Consider the following 24586-nt stretch of genomic DNA (forward strand, 5'->3'; position numbering starts at 1 on the left):
TTTAGCCACATTCCATGCAAGGAATTTTTTCTGCTCCCGAGCACTCTCTGTCTCTCTTGGTCTCTCTCTCTCTCTCTCTCTACACCACTCTCTCTCTTTTGGCGTAGACTTTTGCATATATCACAGGCTGGCAGGCTAAGAGCTTGGGACTTCCCCACGCCACACTCCAAGCCTTTGATCCTTTGCTTTGGAGGTAACATCAAAAGGAGAGGCATAGAAAGGCAGCTACTACTGTGAAGTTCAATGTTCAACTTGATGGCTTGGCTGAGGGCTTTTTTTCCTCTCTCCTCCCCGCCCCCCTCTCCCCTCCCTCACCTCCCTCCCTCCTCCCGCTGCTCCCTCGATCCCTTCGCTGCATCCCTCAACTGACAAAAACACACAGTTTGTAGCCAAGGTTGTTTTTTGGTTTTGTTGTGCCTCTGACCTCACCTCCACAGAACCTATCTGGCACAAAACAAGACCTCCTTCCCATAAAAACTCAGATATACAGATGGTGTACACACAAAGATTCAGTCGTTTCTTTTTGATGGTGTGGTAAAAGGTGCAGTTCCAGCGCCCGGCCCTTCCCTTACTCTCTGTTTCTTCCACTCTCTGTGTGAATAGCATGCTGCATCCTACATTGCAGCTGGTTGCATCAATGCCAAGCCAGGCCCATTGTAGCAGCGGTGGTGGATAGGTTAGCAGGGAGAAAAGGGCATAATGTTCCCTGCACGCCCCCTCTGTGTATGGATCCATCCTTACTCTCTACGTCACTTCTTCTGAATGTGAGAAAAAGAGTCAGAAAATGCTCAGAGGAGAAAAAAGACCTCTCTGCTTTTCCCAGCTGCTTTGCCTGTTGTGTTGACACGAGGCACAGAAAGCTTGCAATAATTCGTTCACAGGAAAACAAATGATTTTCATAATGAAGGCCTCAACTGAGTTTCTTATGCAAACTCTAAATTAAGGCAGTATGAGATGAAATAATGCATTTCAGGTCAAAGCCAGGTTTTTCTGTGGTGTAGTCAACTGTATTTAAATGACACAGACTTGATAAGGCGATCCAGAAAGCTGAGGTGCTCCACTAAATGCTTTTTCGTTTTTTATGAGCTTCCCTCTCTGACTGTGCCAATTAGCAAAGGCGTGTGGCCTGCTTTTCTTCTCCTCTTTTTCCTGCTCCAACTCTCTTTCTAGATAGACGCTCTCTATCATGCTCCCGCATACAGACACCGCCGTACACACACCAAGCACACGTTTGGTGTATCATTAGCTTAGTGTGCGGGGAGGCGTGCGAGCCTTGGCTCTCCCCTGCCTTATCTCCATGTCAATCACAGCGTGTGTGTGAACATCAGTTGTAATGATCTCCATCCAGCCTGTCGGTGCGTGTTAGCGCCTGGCTTCCCTTACCCCCGGAGCAAGCCGTTCCCTAGCTAATAGATGCAAAATTAAGCTGATCAATAGATGGCCTCAGCTCATTATTGACATGTTATCGCGGCGTGGGATTTTTGTGCGGGGGTTTAATACAGTGCTAGCTCGAGATGCAAGGCAAGAGGAAAACAAAAAGTTAGCCGTTTTTACCCAAATGGCCCACTTTGTTTCATCCTGCAATAATATTACATTAAGCTAATTTATTGTTACTCAATCTTATGCATGTAACATTCTATATGCTAAAGCCATTTTCTATTTATAATACTTTGCCTATTGGAAGAATAATCATCTGCTCAGTGGTAGGAAATGAGATGGAGACTTTGTAAAACGGTATATTAAAGATTCATCAATAATTGGCATGTGTGTTGCGGTGAAGGAGGGTGGGTGGCTCTTATGGACGGATCACCACGTGATTTGAGCTAAGTGGTAATTAACCATGAGAGGTGTGTGTGTGTGTTTTTGCCTGTGTGTGCATGAAGATGCTGCTGTGTGTCAGAAAAGGTGGGGATGCAGAGGGTAAGATGGGGGCTGCATCGCTGACAAAGTTGATTTGGAGGTGAGCGTTGAGGGCATGTGGTCAGGTTATGGAGGGACGGGGGATGGGGGGGAGCCACCCGCTCTGGTCCAAGCTACACTGCCGCCTCCCCTGACCCTCCTCGGGTGTTATTGTCATGGAAGCATCTCGCATTTTAATGAGCTCCAATAACCAAACCCTTATTACTTATTTATTCATGAAGTTACCGTGGCAAAGCAGCAGTACCCCACTGTGTGAGTGTGCATGTAATTGCATGTGTGGGATTTTTTTTTCTCCTTCTTTCGTGCACGGTGTCATAGTAAATACCATGTTGCATAACAACAATGATAAGATAGGTTAAAGCTAAATGAACCTAAAATAGATGGCTCAAAGCTGACTAATTAGCATAGGTGGTTGTGTTATGAATCCATAACCTGAAGTCATATTTTGGGATTTGAGTGAAAACCCTCTAAAATCCCGTGCTTTAGGTATGCTGAGGGAGTAGGCCTCATGAATATGGAGGCTGAACTGCTTCAAGGTTTATGTGTGAAAGAGACACAAAACAGACTGAATGTTTGTTGGTTTCGTATGATGCTTTTGTGAAGATTAATTGGCTGTTGGTATATGTGTGTGTGACGCCTTCAACATAATGCTTTCTGATTGATGAATATGCGTAGGTGGAATTGTGTGATAGCGTATAGTGTTTTCACAATATCGGAAGTCTTTGTGAAGCCTGAGAGTGTACACATTCTCTCCCTCTGAGGCATGTTTCATAGCTTCCTTATATCCAGTCTACCGTTTAACTAATTCATAGTGAACTCTCGCAGAACAAAACCAGACACCCAACATCAAGGGCAGCGTTGAGCTCTCCTACAGCACAATACCAAATACAGCATTCTCCAGCAGAACGTGGGCGCTGCAATCAGCTTTTTCTCCCTCAGCAGAGCTCAGCTGCTGTTCACCTTTTTAACTCTCCCCTCCACAACCCAAACCCTGCTTCCTGCAAACAAAGGTAAGCATGTAGTGTGTGCATGAGTTGCCCAACCTCTTCTCCTCCTACCCCCTGGCCTGACCTTGCGTAAGGGGCTCAGACACACCTAGTCCTGCTGACGTGCCTGTTCACCTCCATGTAGCCTCTAACTAGGTCAGTGTTTACGAGACTCCAACCAGGAAGGTCTAGGACCTGATCTTTGGCCTGCCAATTCATCAGCCTACTTCCACTGAGCTGTGGGTCCTCTACTGACTGCTATTAATAAAAAGAAAATGTCAGAATGCGCACAAATAAACAATTACCCACACTGAGCTAATAGTTCCTGCAGATGTTTACATGGATCTCAGTAATCCGACAAGTTGATGCATGGAGGGAGCTGTAGTAGCCTACATTTCAATATGGAAAAAAAAGTCAACTGGATTTTCTGTTTTTAACCTTTTCACCGCTCATCCAAGATGTGTATTAGTTCTCAAATTGTTAATTGACAAAATGTCCTCAGGATAAAACCAGTAAATGCAGTTTTACAAATCTTCATAGGATGAAATGTAAAGGGACTTGTTTATGATGTTGATGATTTGATAAAGCACCTTTAATACAAACATTAGGTTGTGGTTTTAGTAACATAAAATATGTTTTAGTATCACGCACAAAAAAAACCCTTCATCTGTGCTGCCCTTATTTTTTAACTGTGCATTTTGCATCCAGTTATTTTTTTAGCCTTTACTAACCAGACTAGGGAGTCTGATAACCCACTCTGTTAAAGTAAACAGTGATTACTTAATAGGAGTAAGTAAGACAAGTTGATTAAGCTGCATTTATGACCATTGCTCTTATCAGAGCTTCCAGCCTCATAATACTGTATACAACCCACTCAGTTTGTCACCTTGGTGGTCATGGAAGCCAATGAAAGCACGCCAAGGCCCGAGTTATATTTGTGTCTGAGTAAAGGAAAAGAAAAAAAGAAGAGTCACTCAGATAGAGGAGTAGCTCTGTGAAGCAGCAGAACCACCTTAAAGCAGAGGCATTCTGCAGCAGAGCTTGATGCTAAAGGTGCCAGAGCGCCTGTTCATTAGCGGGGCTGACGGAAGACCAGCCAGCTACTGCTGGCCTTCACCCTCCCTGCCGCAATATTTATAGAGCCGCCAAGAGATGCTCCTAATGACACAGGGAGAGGGACAGTGGGAATGGGGGGAGGACGTGCAAAAGTCAGAAAAGGAACGCTGTTTACTTTCTGAGGCTTGTTGAGAAGTTGGTGTGTTTTGGGCTGAGAACTTGAACTGAGAACTCCGTGCATCCGGGTGTGTGTAATCTTTGCTATAATCTATCATCATCTAATCAGTTTAATTAAAGGTAGTGAACTACATTTGTGGACAACTGTGTCTCCTTGTGATTGTTGCAGACATATTTGTCGGCTACGTGTTGCGCAATCCTTTGAAACTTTCCGGTCAATCAGCTGGTGTTTAAACAGCACATTTGCCCACACTTGCTAAGTAAACAGTGTCAGAGCAAAGCCATACTTATCTCATGAACCAGTGTTTAAGAGAGCGAAACTAACTTCCAGAACAGGCCAGATAAAAGTCAAGTGTTATGGAAATAAGTCTCAAGAAAGGCCACCGAACAGATCAATTAAAAACTAAGCAATTCTCCCCTTTTTTTCTCAAAGACTGCAATACTTTCGGAGATATTATGAACAATAGTAATTTCTACAGCCAGATTTTAAGGGGTAAGTAATATCTGAGTTGGGTGGAGAGGTAATTTGCTCATTCTCCATGTGGAAAATGTGCTTTTATTAAAGTGTTGTGTTGAGTTTTTCTGCAAGACAGAGAGAGAAGGGGAGTTTAAGGTGGAGGTGGAGATTGTTGGCAAAGGGAGTAGGGGTAGAGAAGGTGAGGAGGGGAGGTTTTGGATCAGGTCGGTGGCCCCAGTGCTGTCAGGGCCAGTGGGACCCCCAAGCGGTTCTGGCTTTGGAGTAAATATGGGCCCAGCGGACCCCTTCCTGCCCCAAACCCCAGGCCTTCCCACATTCCACTTTTATTTTCCTAGTTGCAAAATGCCTCTGGCTATTAGAGCAGGTGGGGTGTGTTTTTTTGTCTTTATTATTTACTCATAAAATGTGCATTAGTAGAACTAAAGCAGCCATTATAGGCACTATTGTGTCTAACTTTCTCCCAGTTTCGTCAAGGTATTAATCGTTTTACAGTAAACCCATTCCTCCAAAACCAGGTACACCGAATCAGACACATAGCTGAGTAGACTTGTGATTTCTTTTATAACCAGGGAGATTGGTCTGTGTTGCATTAAGGTTCTTCCTCACTCAATTACAGACAATTACTGTCCCTCTCTCAACAAATTAGGTGTTTGTATAAGCACGTGTATGCTTCTTCTCTGCCACCTGTGAGTGAGGACAAAGACTGCCGGCAATATCCGCAACAGATCAAGACAATATGCTCAGCTCTTGTTTTTAACGGGATAAAATTGTAGTCAAACTAGATAGACTAATCTTTTAAGCTTGGTGCAGTTTACTTGCAGAGCTATGAATGGGCTCCTCTTACTAGCCTTGATCATTTCAGACTTAAATTAAGCTCTTTAGAGTAGCAGTCTGATTGGTGTAATCTGCAAGCTGTCAATTCCATCTCTGAGCGCTCTCCCAGAGGAGCTACCGGGCCTGTCGACCAGAGTGTGTTCAAATGTGGGTGAGCATTGTTGCTCAGGTGTGAATGAGCGAGTAAGCATGTACAGTAAGTCTGGGTTTCACTGTGAATGTATATGTGTCATCTGTAAATCTGCCTATGACGCCCATGTAGAGCTATGTCATGTCTGTCATATGAGGCGGCCACAGATGGGTCGAAGATCTGCTGGACTCTCTAGAGCAACACCCAGTATCCATATGCTGACTCTAAACCCAAGCTGCTATATGCCTGTCTGTCTCTGCCCCTCTGTCTCCCCTCCTTTCTCACATTGCTCATATGGCTGGGATGCTCGATGGTGCCCCAGTGGTCCTCATCATCTGTCCCTCGGTTCCCTGCTGGAAAGTGGACCAGTGTTTGGGAGCCACATTGGCACATAAGGATCTCTGTTTGCTTGATTGGTCTGAAGCCCTCTGCTCTTAATCCAAAACAAAACGAACAAGCCCTGCGGTGGCTGCTGCTCTAGCCGCCAGGCTGCATTTGATAAACACATCAGATGGGGGCTTTATGAAAAAAGGAGCTAGTTGTTGACCAGAAAGGGGAGGATAAATCCTGCTCTTTCGTTGTCTGTCATTCTCACTTAAAAATGTATGAGTAATACTTCTCCCCCCCTCCTTCTTTGTCAATAGCAAGTATTGACGTTTAGTTAATGTTTGATAGGATGTGGAAACGATGGGTTATATTTGGGAGGCTCAGAGTCTAGCACTGGTACCAGGTTTAGGCCAAATTGCTTCTGTGCCAGCTTGTTGAATTAGTAACAACAGTGGAGAGAGCCGGTGTGCAGACATGTGAGGATGATGTGTGAGCGCTCGGGATGCCCCTCCAATTGTCTTGAGCTTACTTCCCCTCTGCCACGAGCTGTGACACCGGGACCAGGGCCTCAGCTTGTTTTCAATGCGATGACAGTCAGTGTGGATCTGGGTTTACACTCTGTAGCTCATAACATGCCAGACCTTGGTGCAGCAGCAGTAACTCACATATGGGTGAGTAGTCCAGCATGCAAATAGAAAGCACCTGCTCAGATATGGTATAGTAAAACAAATATATCTGAAACAAGTAGCAGTTTAATTGAACAACAGAGCATTTTTAATTTTTTCCAATACTGTAGAATAACAGGATCCTTAAACATTAATGCCTTTTAATTAAACCGAAAAAGACACGTGTCTCAGCATAGTGTTTCCATTTCAGCTCAGTGTGAGGGTTTTGCTGTTATTTAAGGTTGCGCTGTTTCTAGTCGTGAGTGGATTTCTACCGAAGCTTTGGAACCCAAAAATGGTATTGAGGAAAGCCGTAGTATTTTGCCAATACCGTTTGGGAAAAATGCCATACTGTATTGGTTCTGGCCTTCTCAATGTAACGATATATTTCAGTGTTGGACGGTTGGTCAGAGAGGACAAGCTATTTGAAGACGTCACCACTTTGGCTCTGACAGGCCTGTTTTCTGACTGATTTTATAGACTACACGGCTAATTGAAAATAGAACACACAAAATAATCAATAAGGAAAATAAGCACTATTCTGGAAGCAACTCCCCCTCCACCAACTCCCACCCCCCTCTACCAACCCCTTTCTTGTGCTTGGGAAAGCAGTAGAGGACAGGAAAATCGTGAGAGTGAGTTCATCCCTGTGTAAGGATTTAGAGGACTCCCTTGTCTTTCACTTCATCAGAGACAATTGAGTCATTCAGCTCCCATTGTGGGGCTGGCCAAGCGAGTAGGGGCGCAGGGTAGGGGAAGAGAAAGGGGGGAGGCTGAAAGGGAGCGGGGCGAAGGAAAAGCCGTCTGCTGCACAACCTGGAGCTGCAGCACAGCCACTGGGTGGCTCTTGCAGGGTGGGGGTCTGTCAAGGGGGGCGTGCTAGTGTTTGTGTGTGTGGGTGGGGGGCAGGAAGAGAGACAGAGGAGAGGAGAGTTATCCTGGAACTCCGGAGCAATTTGTCACATTGGAATGGCTCTTGAGTTACCCGGGGGGCCCCCTCATAGCGGGAGAGTTTTCAGGTCGCAGAGTGGGAAACAGGGAGGGGCTTGGAACAGCAGAGAGGGGTCAGAGATCATGGTCTACTCAAGACCGGTGCGTCGGTTAGCAGGGCAGGCGGGCGGGTGGAGGAAGAGGATGGAGGCCAAGAAGGGGGTGGTCAGAAAGCCCGGTGCTTGCCAGGGCTCCGTTTTCCTTGGCATGCTTGTAAAACCTGCAGGAGAGATTAGTGTGTGAGAACATTTGCAATAGCAGAGCTGAAGTGGAGCCACTTGTCAGGGCATGCGCTGCGGTACCCTCCCTCTCTCTGTAGTCTTTCAGTGTCTCTCTACCACACTCAGGGGTGTCACCTTCACGCTCCTTACCCACCTACTCAGATTGTCCTCTCGCTCGACTCCTTCTCCAGCTGCAGCTGTGTTTGAATATTTGCATGTGTGAGCATGTGTGCACACCCAATGGCAGGACTTTCCCATGCTGGATTCCCAATTGACCCCCTCTTTTCTCCTGCACTGCCCTGTCTTCTAGCCCCCCCTGGCACCAGTGGACACTGTCTTGAATTACCTCATAGATGACAGCAGCCCCGTCACTCTCTTCCTCCTCTTTTACTGTTACAACACCACCCCCCTCTTCTCCTCCTCTCTCCCCTTCATGGCAATTAATACCCAGTGTGGGGGGTCCATAAAAAAGACCTCTACTCTGGAGATTTTACAACCTTTCCTTTTTCCACACTCAGAACATACAAACAAGCATAAACAAACCCAGTTTTTTTAGCAATAAAAACCATCTTGGGGTTTTAAATGAGTGGTAGTGGTGGAGAAAGACCAGGCAGCAAACTGTTTTTTCCCTTGCATGTGCTGTAACCGAGGACATGGAGTCAATAACTCCCTCCAGCGTCTACCACTGGCAGGCACCCCACAGTGAACTCTTCGCTAATTACCACTGATTTAGACACAGTCTCAGGAAGGGTCGCGACACATTCACTTTCTGACCAGCTCTGACACACACACACACACACACACACACACACACACACACACACACACACACACACACACACACACACACACACACACAGACACACAGCCTCAGACATGCATACAAACTAGCCGTCAACACAAAGAAATCGGATCTAATGTACCTGCATCACTATACAACTGCCAAACTAAATGATGATTGAAGACTGAAGTTCTAATTTATAAAACCGAAATGCCTAAACTTTTTGTCACCAAGTGCCAAAATGTGATCCTGGGCTCTGGGCCAATAATGATGGTGAGATAATTATAAAATGTAACAGGATTGCATGAACCTTTTTAAGGTCTTATGTCGTCATTGCAAAGAAGCACATGATCTCAATCCCTCTATATAATTGAATAGAATTCTGATAGCATCTTTAAGTGGAGCAACAAACTCCAAACATGTGGATATCAGACGTTGAAAATGCACTCCAGAGTTCAGATTTCTGCAAATGGCATCATAGGCCCAGATCCAAGTCCAAGCTGACCTGTCAGACTGTCAGGGGGTATTTGTTGTGTAATAGAGCAACTTATATGAATATCCATTTAAATAAATTTAAATAAAAAAAAAAACACACACACTCTGCCGTTGTGTTACCAAGTGAAGTATCTATGGCACCAAGCTTACAAAATAGGCCTGTTACACCCGTTTGTATTAATTAGCCGGTAACACAGATTGTTCCTGTTCTTGCATTTGGTGTCTTGAGACATATAGGTTTTTATTGTGAGCCAAAACAGCTGCTGTGACCGCTTTCCCTCAAAATAGGTGGCCGTGACATTGGTAAACAGTGTCTAGACCACATACTATAGCAAGGTCAACACTTGGCTGTCGGTGGCCGACAAATCTACAGAGAATTTGCTGTATGGCCAATATGTAAAGATACAAGGTAGACCATTTTAGGTAATACCGTCAATGCAGCACATGTCATCAAATTAAAAGGGCTCCACCCATTTTATAACAGACAGATGTTTCTCATGACCCTTGTTTCGGCTTATCTGTGTGTGTGTGTGTGTGTGTGTGTGTGTGTGTGTGTGTGTGTGTGTGTGTGTGTGTGTGTGTGTGTGTGTGTGAGAGAAAGAGAGAGAGAGAGAGAGAGAGAGAGAGACTTCTGATAGAGGCCAAGTAAATCATTTATGGGAGCAGTCAGGAGGTTTAGCCCCAGAGGAGCGTGGTAAGACGCCACGCTTTAACCTCTTTATGGGTTCCAGTAAAAGTCTTAACAACAGTCACATTTATGACATTAGGTCATCTTAAAGCCAGGAGGTGTGTACAGTACTACCTTTAACGTCTGCCATCCCCAAACTCCAAATTAGTGACTTAATGAAACGCAAAGTCACCCGTCAGCGACTACACTTTTTGTTTTAAAAAATTCTGCTCACCGAGAAGGAGCCAGGCTACTAAAAGAAGAGTTTTGTTCTGTATATTTCTCAAAATGTGTAATTTGATTTTCACATCTACTGTGAGCACTCCTGCTGGACTCTCACATACATGCTTGAGGCCATCCTCACCCCCATCCACCAGCCGCTTTAAGATCTTTATTTGCTTTTCCATTTTTTTGAGTTTCCACACCCATACACCCATGTAAGAAATGTTGTCTCCCTTTTGTCTTATTTTTAATTTGTTCTTTTTGCTTTCTGCATTGTTAACATGTTTTGTTTGTTTCTTTCCATTCTGTTTCCTTTCTACCATTCAGTACCTACAGATGAAATGGCCCCTGCTAGATGTTCAACAAGGAGGTCTTCAAAGTAGACAAGCACTTAAAGATGCCAGGTCCCCGTCACCGGCACACATCGTTGTAAGTAACACTCCGCCTGGTACTTTTCTTCTTTCACCAGCTCTTCTTCCCTTATTCATGACAAAAAAAACAAACAAACCCTGCTTCTCTTCTCTTATCCATCCTGAAAACTTCTTCAGTGTTAAAGCCCTCCCCTTCCCCCTATGAATGGATGTTTTGACTGAAAAAAATGCATATTTGTTTGCATTTACCCCTTATCACAGTCACTAACACACCCAGTCAGTTTTATGTAAACTTGTAAACTCATGTAAATTTTGACAATGAAAGTTCTGTGGATCCCAGAAAGTATAGCTTTCATCTGTTAGTAAATGATCAGGAGGCGAATGGCACTGGGGGCTGCCACTGTGGCAGGTGTAGCAGTTGTTCTTTGGACAGCCACGCCGCCTGTAATCCCAGAGGAAATGACTGCTCCCAGCCCAGCCTTGTACTGAGCTGGAAGATTATGAAAAAACTGGTCTAATGTTGACAAAGTTTTCACGAGAATGAGCTAATGCTGGGCTGCTAACATACTGTCTTTAAGGGAAGTGTGGGCGTTCCTTCAACACTGATTACCCTGTCCATGGAGTTGGAGGAGTAGTCTGGCAGGAGAGTTGGCTGGACAGCTATAGGGGCATACGCAGTACATACACGTAACAGATCATCCACCCCAGGCATGTCAATATCTAAGAGGCAAGCAGCTCTACAATGAACAGTTGAACGTGAACTTAGTAGATAGCTAAAGGCATGAAGTTTTCAGAAGGTCAGCGGGAAAGGTTGAACATTGGGAGGTGTGCGTATGTGGTCACAGGTTAGCGAGCCAGGAAAATCAATGAGAGTGGGGATTGAGCAGAATTAGTGAGGTGATCATCATCATGAATGCCCCGGGCCATTATTGGCACAGTTGTTACTTTTGTTTTGGAGTCGTGCATCTTCTACATATCGTTATGAAAATTTGAAAAGTGCATAACGATTTTAGATAGAGAAGCCTTCCAACTTTGTGTGCTCATGAATAGAATATCTCCTGTGGTAACTGTTCAGCGCTGGAGCTAATAATACATGGCAGACCCTTTTTTGTTTATGCCCTCTGTGCAACAACACAGTTAGTTGTCGTTATGGCTCTGGAGCTCACAGGAGGAAGCGATGATTTTTTATCACACAAATTGCACTGTCAAGACAACACTGTCCCTCTGAGTCATATTTGACATTTGATCAGTTCAGTCACTTTTATGGTCCGTGATAAATACCATCTTGAACAGTTAATCGAAAGTTGGCAAGCCAAGGCCTCCTTGGTATTTTGCCCATTTAAGTTAAGCACGTCTTAAAATAGCAGGAGCTGACAAGGCTGTTTATTTGAAACAGAAACCTTGTCAAAAGTTGTATTTAAGACAAAGAGTTAGCAATGACAGCGTTATTCTGAACAAAACAAGCTCCTTATCTTTCCCTGCGATACTAGTGTTATTTTTATACCAAAGAGTTCAGGGGCCTCTTCATACTCTGTTATTTTAGGAGACGCTGAGAAAAGAGTCCCAACTCCTATGAAGTCATTAAACTGGTCGTAGGCAGCAAAAGCTGCAGGTAAATACTTGAGGTTTTATCCTGCTATGAGTCATATGGCTGTAAATACTTACCACCTCACATCCACCTAAACTCCTGCTCCCCTTTAAAGGAAGTTTGAGAACAAGTAAAGTGTAATGTTTGCAGCTCAACTTTTCAGAATGCATTAGTGATGCCATTTTATATACATTTCTGTTGTAATATTTTTTTTCTAAATTTAGATTCCTTAATGACTAATTGGGTGCTCCACTGATCTAAAATCTAAAATTATAACATAACACGTTTGGCTTTTTTTTGTTGGCAAAATTAATTCAGGCATCTATTTTCCACAATGTACACAGAAGGTGGTAATACAAACAGTCAGACATGCAACACTAATGCTAGGCTTGGAACAAAGAGGCAACACCACAACAGAAACTGGCTGTAGGGCGAAAAACAAACTTGAAACAACGAAGATGGACAACCAGTCAGATGGAAAACATAAGCTTGCACATTGCTGGAATATAAATCCATTCACAACAACACAATGGAGTGACTGTAACTATTGAGTTACATGAAAATACAATACAAAAATGCGTAATAAGTGACTGATTAGCGAGATTTAAAAACGAACATATTGGCACACATGTTCCTTGGACCGAGGTATAACCGATTCAATTTGGTCCTTATTGGGATCTGAGGTTTCTGCCCTTAGATGGCAATATAGCCAGAACTAAAATGAAGTTAAGAGACTAGAGCTGCAAAGATTAAACAATAATCGATTAGTTGTCAGCTATTAAATTAATTGCCAACTATTTTGATCATTGATGAATCGGTTTAAGTAATTTTTCATAAAAAAATAAATAAGAAAATCTCTGATTCCAACTTCTTAAATGTGAATATTTTTTTTCTTCACTCCTCTATGATAATAAACTGTATATCTTTGAGTTGTGGACAATATCTTGGACTTTGGAAAACACTGATCGACATTTTTCACAATTTTGTGACAATGTATAGACCAAATAATCGATTAATCGAGAAAATAATCTACAGATTAATTGACAATGAAAATAATCTTTAGTTGCTGCCCAATACTGTAAAAGACTGCAGGGTCAATAACAGTTGGATTTGATGATAAATAACTCACTATCTGAAATTTTAATGAACCTTCTGGTTTCTTTCTTTCTTTGGGCTTTAGTTTGAAGCCGAAAAACAGAAGCAAAAGCAGAACGGGCCAGTGGGAGCACTATTAAACTGATGTCGTGATTAGTACTGACACTGATCAATATGAGAGAATACATTGTAATATTTGTGGTCATATTGCCCAGCCCTAGTGTGATCTGTTTGATAGAATACACAGGCTGGTAAGATCAGAGGCATTGCAGCATCGCTGTGTATAGGCACACATCTCGTTGTTAGCACCACTGATATATTGAATGTGAAATGCAGCTTGTATAGTTGCCGCTCCTGCCATCCTGCTCCAGCATCCACCTCTGACTGAGAAGGAAGTGTGATTGAATGTTTCCATGGTTTGCATCATACCGTCTGTTGTACGTATAGAAAAGACAGATAACTGTGGACAGCATTGTGCTTACCAATGATAACCCCACACGGACTCCCGCTGGTGTCACTCAATCAGTCAAGCTTTTCTTTTTTCTTTTTTTTACCAGAAAATGTATCCCTGCATGTTCCAGTATGTGATCCCCTTTGCAAAAAAATCGTTTTTGTTTACTAATGCATAGAAACACTCAGGCACCTTGCTCTCTCCCTGGCTTTAGCGCTAGCAGGCTGCATAAGCAGTGATAAGAAGCCGTCGATTGGCCTGCAAAATAACAGCAATCTGAAGCCTAAGTGACCCCGAGACCGTTGAAACAACAACAGAGAGACAGTGAGAGATAGAGGGTAAGATAACGATGGCTGTAGATAAAGCCTGTTGGAAAGTTGTGGCTGAGGAGAAGGATGGAAGAGAGATCGACAGGGACGGAGATGCAGACAGACGGTCTCATTTCTGGCTGGAAGGCTCAGTCGAGGTGAATCAGCCGAGAAAAGAGGAAGTGACCTCACGCAGGCTGGTCTTTCTGAGGGCACGCGGTATGCCCCTGTTTACCATGCTCTCGAAGGGGGTCACGCAGGACCCTTTGAAGTGCTTGACCACCCCGCAGGCAGCCTCCAAACCTGCCGCTGCTGAACTTTTAGGCCATTGGCTGAAAGTTATTCAATATTTATCCACCGATTGATGTGTATTTTTTGAGGGAGAGACTCCCAAGAAACATTTGTATGCCTCACACAGCTCCTGAGGGAAAGATCATAAACAGTCCTTGCTTTGTCAACGTGCCTTTTATTGTGATGTTTTAATTTGACATTGTGGACTTGAAGAGACTTTTTGGATACTTAGCAGGAAGTAGCTTAAAGCTGGTGGCTGAATTTAGAAAGTGATGTATGTGTGTGTGTGTGTGTGTGTTTTCTTTTACCATCTTTACACTTAGACAGTGATTATTGCATTAGCCCAGTAACACAACATAACGTACCATACCAGATTGTTTTGCAAGTCCATTACTTAAAGTGTGCGTGTGTTGATAGCATCAACAAAAGTGCAGTTAAGGACTCAGCAGGTGTCCAAGCTGAAGTTGGTAATGTCATGACATTATTTGGCTCAAAGGTATTAACCCAACTAATCTCAGTCATGCTATCAAACATTTTCTAAAATAGAGATAAAGAAACAGCACCTCAAGAATGAGATATATAAAAGCATTTAAAACACTCTATTCTACACTATTGAATCATGTTTCTGAACTTTCACAATTCTGTGAATTGGGGCAGAAACATGCAAATGTTAAGGGCATACACACACAAACTACTTTCCTGACATTCACGTGCATACACACATACACACACGCACACACAGCCTTAGAGTCTAGAGCCTAGCCCTGGTCAAACAATGTCTCTATTGTTTTGTGGGCTTTCACTGGCAGCAGGGGACGGCTGGAGTGTTAACCATTTCCCAACTGCGCCTCCCTGTGTGTTATTGTGCGTGTGTGTGTGTGTGTGTGTGTGTGTCAGAGGTAGTGAAGCATGGGCACAGGGATGAAGAGAGAGGGGGCACTTGCTCCAAGTGTATGGTAATTAGTGTGGAGGAAGTGATGGAATCTGGCCATTTTTATGGCCTGCAAGACCTCCCACCTGAGCCTTTACAACTACTGAACATGCTTATTTCATTCCCATTCAGTCTTGTTTCTCTAACAAATGTGTACTGGAAGGAGGCTGTGTGAAAAGAGCTGGGGTGTTTTTGATATTATTAAACAAACTAACACCGAGCATTCAGAAAAGACACGCCACAATGACTCTTTGGATACCAACAATGGGCCAAAGGACTAGCTGGGCATGCGACTGCTACTCTAGGTTTGTGTTAGAAAAGACAGAGCCAGGATCACATTCACCTTCCTTGACCGCGTCTCTGTCCATTTTTAGAGGAATGGGGATAAAGGGGGCTTCCTGTGGTCTGAATGGGCCATGCACCTGGGCTAGGCAGACAATTGCCCAGAACTCTGGGATGCCTGGCCTCCTCAGCTGTTAATGAGCGACCCTGTGGTCAGCAGGCACCACCCACACACTGTCTATAGGCTTTACCTAGAAGGCTTTTTCTATCCTGACTTATGCCAACCTTAAACTGCACTTTCCCTCTGCATTTTAAGCCTTTTTCCAAATAACCTCTCCCCCGCTTTTGTCTTCTTTCTCTGTATGCATCCATCCACCCTTAACCTTTGCTGCAACAGAAAGCTCATATCTCACACATTTAGTTATTGTTGTGGTTGCTTTTGGCATGTAGGATTATTAATATGACACATTCCCATGAATAATTTCTGAATTGATTTTTAGAAATATATATATTATATATATATATATATATATATATATATATATATATATATATATATATAGTTGGACAATATCTTTTGGACACACAATCCAGATCTCAGATAGAGACCATTGTGCCTGTCAGCTGTCTCTCACTGTCTTCTACAAACAAGACAGTAGTTCAAGGGGTCACACTTACATCATTGGCTCGGGCCAAAAATGCGAGGCCGTCGAGACGTAGCGTCAGGCCCGGGAGCTGTGACAATGAAAATGAGAGCACCTCAGTCATTGTATCTGTCCGGCAGTCTGGACGGCCGCTTGTTCCCACAGACAATCCACTCAGTGTTGGCTTAGTCAACAACAAAACCACAACATTGACTGAAGAGTCTTCTCCTTACTAACAGTACACCTAAACATTTTAAAGTAAAGGTACCTGATAAATTGCCATGAGGGCCCTTTGGATTAAATAATGATGCTAGTGGTAAAGGCCAACTGACCAGAATCCAAAATTGAAAAAAAAAATGTATGTATTGAATGTGCGAAGAACACTGTTAATTAAGGAGCCTCTCCATTACATTTTACTGTAGGAAATGTGAACAGCAGCTTTTTGTATTGTCTCTGTGTGTTTCTGTGTGGGTGTGAATAGTTCTAGGACCATTGTCGTCTATTTTCCCTGCTCTGGTATTTGACCGTCGAATAACCCTTGTGAACTTAAGCTACCCCAGGGAATGTGTGATACTATGTTGGACGTGCACATTTAAAAGGATAATACATATTTGTGTGTGTGTGTCTGTGTGTGTGTGTGTGTGTGTGTGTGTGTGTGTGTGTGTGTGTGTGTGTGTGTGTGTGTGTGTGTGTGTGTGTGTGTGTGTGTGTGTGTCACCAATAACCACAGTGTTCACTGTCTAGCTGTTATGAAAAGTTATCTAGCTGGCCCCGGGGTCAAGCACAAGCACAAGTACAAATAGAACTCAGTGATCTTGCTGCACAGAAAGCGACTTGCACAGTAGCTTTTAGTTATTGGAGCCCCTCAGTAAACTAAAGGCCCTGTTGCTTTTCTCTGCATGTTCTGAGACTTCCAGTAGCATGTCCTTTCTTCCTCATGAAATCAATAACTCCCTTTCTCTATTTTCTTTCTTTTCCTTCCCTGTCCTTTCCTCTATCGTCTCCTGACATATCTCTGAGACATGTGAGATCTGATTTTTGCTCTTAGGAGCAGTAGGTACAAATCTGCCAGGTAAATCTCTGAATGCCTCCTCCTCTTAAGAAACTTATATCAGAACATCTAGTAAAACTAGGCAGTTCACAACTTCAGTTTTAGTGTACACAGTGAAGTGATAAAAATAGTAGACATGACTGCTCTGGGGAACCGTAGTCAGCACACTTTCTGAGTGTCATTTACTTTATAAATGCACTTTTAACAGCTTTAACATCAAGAAAAACATGACCCCGGCACTCAGTTGATATTATTTACTCCTCTGTGCCAGATCATGATATTTAAAGCTTGAGAAAAACTGTGCCAAAACGTTGGTAACAGTGGATCCCCAGACCAGCTGACTGCTCTTTAAGGTCTGTGAAGCTGTGGATGCTGAGCAGATACAATGTTCTACCAAAGTGAAATATTGTTTTAACAACCAGCCAGCCAGTTCCAACAGCCATGTAACCAGTGCAGAGCCAGTGTTCTCCTATTCTATCTGTGTAAGATTAGTAATAATGGGGCAGAACATGCACCCAGGAGAAAGCTGAGCCAGCAGAGACGAGGCAGTAGTTTAAATAACTAAAAAGCCGGGGGATGCATTATTTCCAGGGAGAACACGTTTCTTTTGCATAAAACCTGGTCAGCTAGGATGGTGTGTGGTGTGTGTGTGTGTGTGTGTGTGTGTGTGTGTGTGTGTGTGTGTGTGTGTGTGTGTGTGTGTGTGTGTGTGTGTGTGTGTGTGTGTGTGTGTGTGTCTGTGTGTGTGTCTCTGTGTGTGTGTGTGTGTCTCTCTGTCTGTCTGTCTGTCTGTGTGTGTGTGTGTGTGTGTGTGTGTGTGTGTGTGTGTGTGTGTGTGTGTGTGTGTGTGTGTGTGTGTGTGTGTGTGTGTGTGAGAGAAAGAGAGGGAGCAAACAAGAGATGGAGAGCTGATATAATTGTGTGACTTGGGAACATCCATCTTTGCCTTTCAGGGGCCCTTCTGCTGGGAATTCCCCGGACAGTCAGATCTGAGCCTTCACCAATTTCATTTGGTGAGAGACCTTTGAATTCCAAAAATATCTTGTTGGATTTTTTGGCTGATTCCACACGCAAATTAACAACTGATAATTGATGATTTTTAAAACAAAAATAATGAATGAATAACCTCAATTCTGGTGATGATGATAATAATAATCATGCTGTGTTGTGCTTTGTGCTATAATTCAGTGCTGCTTCTTTGTTGCTGGTGTGCTTTTTAATGTCTGAAATGTCAATCCAGGTGATGGGATATTTGTGGGGGAGGGATATTTTGGATGGTACATGCCTCATATATTTAAAGTGCTTACTTAAAGAAATATTTTGCCAATTTAAAACCAGCTCTGTGTCTTTTATCTTTTTGTGGGCAGTGTGTTTAAATACAATGTTTAGCTTCTCTCTGTCGCGCCAGCAAGGAGAGCAGCAGAGGTCTGCCGAGTTCCGCCGGATGACGCAAAACGGGTCACAGAGGTTCGCCAAGGTCGGCGCTACGGAGAGAAGCCAAACAGCATTCATCTAAACACACTGTCCACACAAAGAGGACACAGAGATGGTTTTAAATTGGCAAAGTATCCTTTTCATCACTAAGCAGAGACGACTTTCAAGCTTCACGGGGTAGTCAAGGTGTTTTCTTGTTCAGCTTTGTTTGGCTTTTCACTCATTTCTGTGTGTTAAGGATTCTGTTTGCCTTCTTTATTTTTCTTATTGCTAACCGATCTCAGATTCTGGATCGTCCTTTTAGCTTTGGGGTTCATTGTGGATGTATTTGATATCGAATTAGCCTACAATCCACCAGCAACAAAAGGCAGTCTTTCTGTTGTTTGTATTTCTTTGAGAAGCTGTTTTGTGGATGTAAACACACACTGTTCACATCCTCTGGTTGAAGATGTGTCGTAACACTGCATGTCTTCTAATTTAAAATAGTTCTGATTCCTCTGTCATTGTCCTGCAACTCTAAAAAAAAAAAAAAATCCCTGGAATACAAGCTGTAATTGAAAAAAAGTGGAACGTAAAGGTAAATTTAGTCTTGATTTGACTGCAGAGCTGACATGCTGAGGACATCAATAAGCCTTGTTTTGGTTTGCTTCAGTTAGGCTGTGTGAAGCTGGATAGACGCTGACATTATGAAGCCCAAAGGATAACTAATTAATCCCCTCTGAGGCGACCATGGCTGTGTGGATTGCCTACTTGAATTGTTTGACTAATCAATTGCTTGTTGATTTTGCTAACTCTGTAGGGCCTTTGTTGCCAGTAAATAACACAATTCTAAAAAACAAAGAAAGAAAGAAGGTAAATCATGTTTTATTGTGCAAAGAACTGTTACTATGATTGTGCAGTCTACTAGGATTTAAAAAACAAAAAACAAAAAAAAACATTCACCTCACCATGTCAACTTGCTGCCTACCTCCCCTTCCCTCACTTATACAAGCTCCTTTGCTAGAACTTGTTTGACAAGGTCTGGCAGGATCACTGTTGGGTGTGCCTGTCTTTCTGCGTGTGTTTGTGTCTTACAAACACACCTTTGTCTACACCAGCGCATATGTAGTATCACCGCGTCTAAGGTGTGACTTGAGTTTTAGATGACAGGACGTCAGCTATGTCAGATCAGGTTATAACTTTCATGTGCATACAACAGCATGAACTCATTTAACCCACACACCTGAACTCAGAAGGCTTTTAGAGAGATGTGGTAACCATGGGTTGGTCATAGTTAATGTGCACAAAGAACTAGGATCAAGGTTCAAAAATGTTATTGATAAATAATCTAATTTATGATGAACCACTCCTAACAGACCGACAGTCGCGTGGACTCAGCTTTGACAAATTTCCCCACATAGCACGATTCCCGGGCTGACGACAGACTCAGCAGCTCCCTACGCTACTGTATTAACACTGGAGGCCGTTTCACAGGGAAACTTGTTTTGACAGAACTCCAGGTGTCTCATTGTTAGGGCTGGCATGGTTCAACAGATTTACCAATTAGCCCTGGGCTGAGGGCACAGGAAGGGTGGGAGTGGAGAAAAGGGGAGGGAAGAAATGAAACTGGGGGAGGAGGGAGAATGGATGAGGTGGATTTGGCCACAGTGATGGAATGAAGTTTTGAGTGAGAGGTGCTGGTAGGGGAAGGTGTGGAGGGAGGGGACGGGGGTTGTGACCATACGGAGGCAGGCTGGAGTAAGATGATCCGTGACCTCGTTTTTCACCCCCCAGCAGCAGTGTGGAAGGGGCTGAGGTTTCAGCTGAGCCACAAAGAGGAGGGGAACTACGTCGAAGAAGGAGAAGGGGGCAGGCGGGCAGCTGAGGAAAACAGTGTTAATGCACTACAACTTTTTATTCTCAACACAAAGCTTATCTCACCTGTTATTTTTGGTGCTGTTCCTCTCAATTTAGGTACAAACTGAATTAACCATATTTTAGGTAATGATTCTGACACTTGGTTCTGTTGTTATGCATTGCTAACACACACCCGTCTGCAGGAGCGCTGGTTTGTTTTTGCTGCAAGTCCCCCTTGGCTTTCTGTTCTCACTCTGGTATGAGGCCGAATTGTGTGGGATTAAACACAATGTTATTACTCTCACTAACCCTCTTTGTTATTCCTCAGAAATGTCTGCTCCTTTTTCCAGGAAGTTTGGAAGTGAACTTTTGAGAACAGAGTGAAGTGAATATCCCATGGGTGGCTTGCAGAGTTTTTTTTTTGCTCTTGAGTATTATGACACTGACACATGCGCATTGTAGCATGCATGCACTGTAGGTACATAAGTACCATGATAATGTCGCCCTTTGTTTATTAAAAAAAATGAAAAAAAAAGGGGCCTGAAAAATGTATAACTAGTGAGGGTGTGTTTGCAATATTGTGCTTCATTCAAACTGACAGCCTTTCCAAAGTTAAGAAAAGTTTCACTCTTTAGAGGATCACGCTTTTTAGTGTGTGTATGTGTATTTGAGCCGACCAATCACAACAAAGGAAAGTCAGGCTTTCTCTATATGTAGGAGATTTAGTTTACTACAACCAGACTAAATCTGGCTTTTAAGTTTCTAATAGTTAATGTCACATCTTTTAGTAGTTTCCTGGAGAGCTCTTGTGCATTGACATGCCATAATAAGGCCTTTAAGAATAAACAGTGTTGATGTGATCTATATAAATGGTCCAAACACTTCTAATTTTCCTATTATCATTGAGCAGGACTAAATTCAGTAGCACCGGGAATGCTTTTTAAATAAATATTTAGGCTTTGACACTTGAAGCCTAAATATGTATACCCTTTTCCAGTGCTGATACTTATATCTTGTTGGCTACCAGGGCAGTGCTAAGATAAGACATTATCATTTAAGAATTCAACCATTCATAAGAGCCACATGTACTTCAAAAGCAATCAATCAATAATCAGAAAAGCAATGAAACTACAAAAGGTGTTTCAGAGATGCACCAAACAAGCTATTACTGCGTCTTTTTGTCATAAGCTACAGATCACTACGTGGTCTCCTGAATCCCTCTGGTTTTATAATGACTTAGCATTGAGCAATCCCACAATTGCTATGGCGACTGTCTGTTGTATACATATGTACGAGCAGCTTGTGATTGAGAGTGATAGAGACAGCTTTTTGGACAGGGAGAGAAGATGGGGACTAGAGTGGGGAAAGATAGGGGAGAATATGAAACCCTGCCAAATTCCCCAAAGAACAATTTACAGTTATGGATGAATACACTGTCACAGTCAAATTTGAACTCTGTGGATGTGTGTGTGTGTGTGTGTTGAAGACAGTGGAATGCTGAGTGATTCCAGAGAGCACTTAAGCCGCCTTTTGAATTCAGTTTTCTGTTCCCACCCACGTTATAACAGGAGAGGGGCTTTTCTTTGGAGTTTACAAGGGTAAACACTGGGTATCTGTTTTCTGAGTCATTTAGCATCATCCTCTGTCACCTTCCTCATATATTCTAAACAGTGTTTTCAGGTTTGTCGGGCCAGCCTGAATGAGACTAACCCCCCAATTTATTTGATTTTGTTCCTCTTGGCAGTTCCACTGAAGACCTATCTGAACTTTTCTTGGATTTGTTTGGCTCCGGTTTTGATGTGCGTGTTGTTATTTTTTTCTTCTCCGTCTTCCAAGTGTGTGTTGTTGACGGTGTCTGAGTGCCAGGCCCTGCTTTTGTCTCGGCCCAGGGAAGGAATTTGATGTGAGACTTATTTTCCTACCGAGTCAGTTTCTTTGAGCATTTTCCCCCCTGCTCCTGTTTTTTTTCCCGTTTTTGTTTTGTTTTTTCTAATAGTCCTGGAAGTTTGGGACACTTCTATGAGGCAGGTGACGCTGTGATTTGCCTGCTCTCGCATACCTGTGCAGGTGTGCACATGCTTTCATATTTATTTATCCAGCTTTTCCAAAAAAATTTACTCTAATGGAGTGGCCTGTTAAAACGTCACTGAAATCAGTCGTGTGATAGCAGGAGGGAAGTGTGATGGGGTGAAAAGGAGACCTGGATTCCGTGAGATTAGGGAGGATCATCATACTAGATGTTTTGGATGAAGGGAGAGATGGCTCAATCCTGACGGTATATGGGGTATTTTTCATGGGAGAGAATTCTAAACTAATGTGTCAGACCACTTTTTCTCATCAGCGAGATGTGCTATAGCATTGGCCAGACATCGCCTGTAAAAGATGCAGAGAATTGCATGCTGGGAAAAGAATAAACAAGCCTGTCACCAAAGTTGGGAAGAATCCTTAGTGCAGCGCCACTGTCAAAAAGCAGCTTCCATTTCATACATTATTAACATTACCTAAACGCATTATTTGTGTATTTATTCATTCATTTGTCTTGTTAACATCCTCCTGGAGTAAGATAAACAGCACGGCCAGACTGGCTGTGTGACAGTTGTGTGTGAGATTTGAATAAAAAGCTCAGCAGCGTGATTGGAGCGAGACAGGAGCGGATTCTATGGACGCCAGACTTCCTCTCCAGGCTCATTAAGGGACAGTAAGGCGATGATGTCGAATCCGCGCGCACTTTACCGGCCTGCCTTTTTCTTTGAACAGCATCGCCCTCTTATCTGCAACATGCTCTGTTCCTCCATAACAAGACGCTCCCACTGCCGTGCACACACATGCTCTGTCTGTCTCTCTTTCTCGCGCACACACATTCTGCCTACATACACACTCTCCATACTTTAGTATTAGTTTGTGTAGACAGAAAACTCTTAAGTATGTGGCTTGTCCACAGAATTTTGGCAGCTTTTGTTGTATTTTCTCCTACGCTATCGAAAAAGCTTGGTACTTGTTTTTTTGTTCTTTTTTTTTGCACAGACATCACAAATGGATATTTTAATTGGAACTTTTGGCACTGTCTCCATCTTGTGTTGGAATGGCAGACAAGTGAGTGGCTGGCGAGGCAGGGGCCGGGCTGATTGGTGTGTAGCGAGGCGTGCCTAAATCAACTGGCAGCATGAATAGCTCGCTTGATTCTCACTGGCATTCACTGGAATCCATTGCAGTTTTTTTTTTTAAACAGGATTCTTTCTTTGGATAAAGTCTGGAATAACCAACAACGGAGAGAGAATACCTCGTGCTTCCTTGAACCATGACTTCCTCTTTGTTTTGTTGGTGCAGTTTACTTGCCTTTATGCCTACCCACTTTGTGGTGCTTTTGTAATGTCACAATGAAATGGCTAACCAATGTTGTTGCTGTATTCCAGCCATGGATTCATTCACTTTGCAACCTCATCTGAAGGTTTTGAAATGTTAATGTTCTCATGATGATGGAAATAATCATAATGAATTATCATTGCACCCTTTATGTTTTTATTTTACAGTCTACTAACTCAAAGCAAGTGGTAAACCTGTTGGGATTATTGAAGAATAACAAAAAAACTGATGGAATCAGCCCTGAAGATAATTTAAAATATCTGCTTTTTGAAGTGACATTCAGTCTTTAGCCTGTGTGGCTGAGTTGGTCATGACTCTGTTATGCACCAATGTTTTTGGATGTCTTAAGCTGTTGCAAGGCCTTTAAGAAATAGTGATGTCATACTAGGATATCTGTTTACCTTTGAGTAGTATGAGGACAAAAGCAAATTAAATAAACAGAGCTAATACAATGCTTACATATGATGTTACAGAGGTAGAAACCTGGGTAAATGCTCAATATATTTTTATTCTTTTTTTCTGTGGCTAATGAGCAGTGCTCTTCAATATGCAATCATATAAATGAAGAGACAACAACTACACATATTCTTTCGGCGATAACTCAGAGAAATCTAGCAGTTTTCTCACAATTCCAAATTTTGTTAGAACGGATTTTTAGGAAATATCCACTTCCTGAGTTTGGGGAATTGAAAATTAATAAATCACCTACCCCAATGACATGTTGGGCTTGACTCCTGCTCCAGCGAAAACTCTGGCTCCACTGCAGCAACAAATGCAAACCACATGCTTGTGCTGCGCATCTGCATAAGTACACACCTGTTTAAACTGTGGGTAATCTTTTACCTCAAACAGTAAATTGAGGCACACTCACGCCAGAGGCAGAACAGCTGTAGAGCCGGGTCAGGTTGGAGTCATTGTAATTCTCCTTGACATAATGTGTGTGTGTGTGTGTGTGTGTGTGTGTGTGTGTGTGTGTGTGTGTGTGTGTGTGT

At 43.0% G+C, this 24586-nt stretch overlaps 1 protein-coding gene across 19 annotated transcripts in view; it reads left to right on the plus strand.

Moving 5' to 3' along the window:
• tcf7l2 (transcription factor 7 like 2) overlaps positions 1-24586 on the plus strand; it is an 88178-nt gene that overhangs the window by 19342 nt on the left and 44250 nt on the right. For 11 of the 19 annotated variants that reach the window (XM_028566943.1, XM_028566942.1, XM_028566945.1 and 8 more), the window contains exons 4-5: positions 10277-10378; positions 17915-17974. In XM_028566943.1, coding sequence (XP_028422744.1) covers positions 10277-10378; positions 17915-17974 — 162 coding nt within the window. The remainder of the gene's footprint in view (positions 1-10276; positions 10379-17914; positions 17975-24586) is intronic. The other 8 variants (XM_028566949.1, XM_028566952.1, XM_028566954.1 and 5 more) reach the window with 1 other exon arrangement.

The sequence above is a fragment of the Perca flavescens genome, chromosome 21 (genome assembly GCF_004354835.1).
Source record: "Perca flavescens isolate YP-PL-M2 chromosome 21, PFLA_1.0, whole genome shotgun sequence".
Classification (NCBI taxonomy): domain Eukaryota; kingdom Metazoa; phylum Chordata; class Actinopteri; order Perciformes; family Percidae; genus Perca; species Perca flavescens.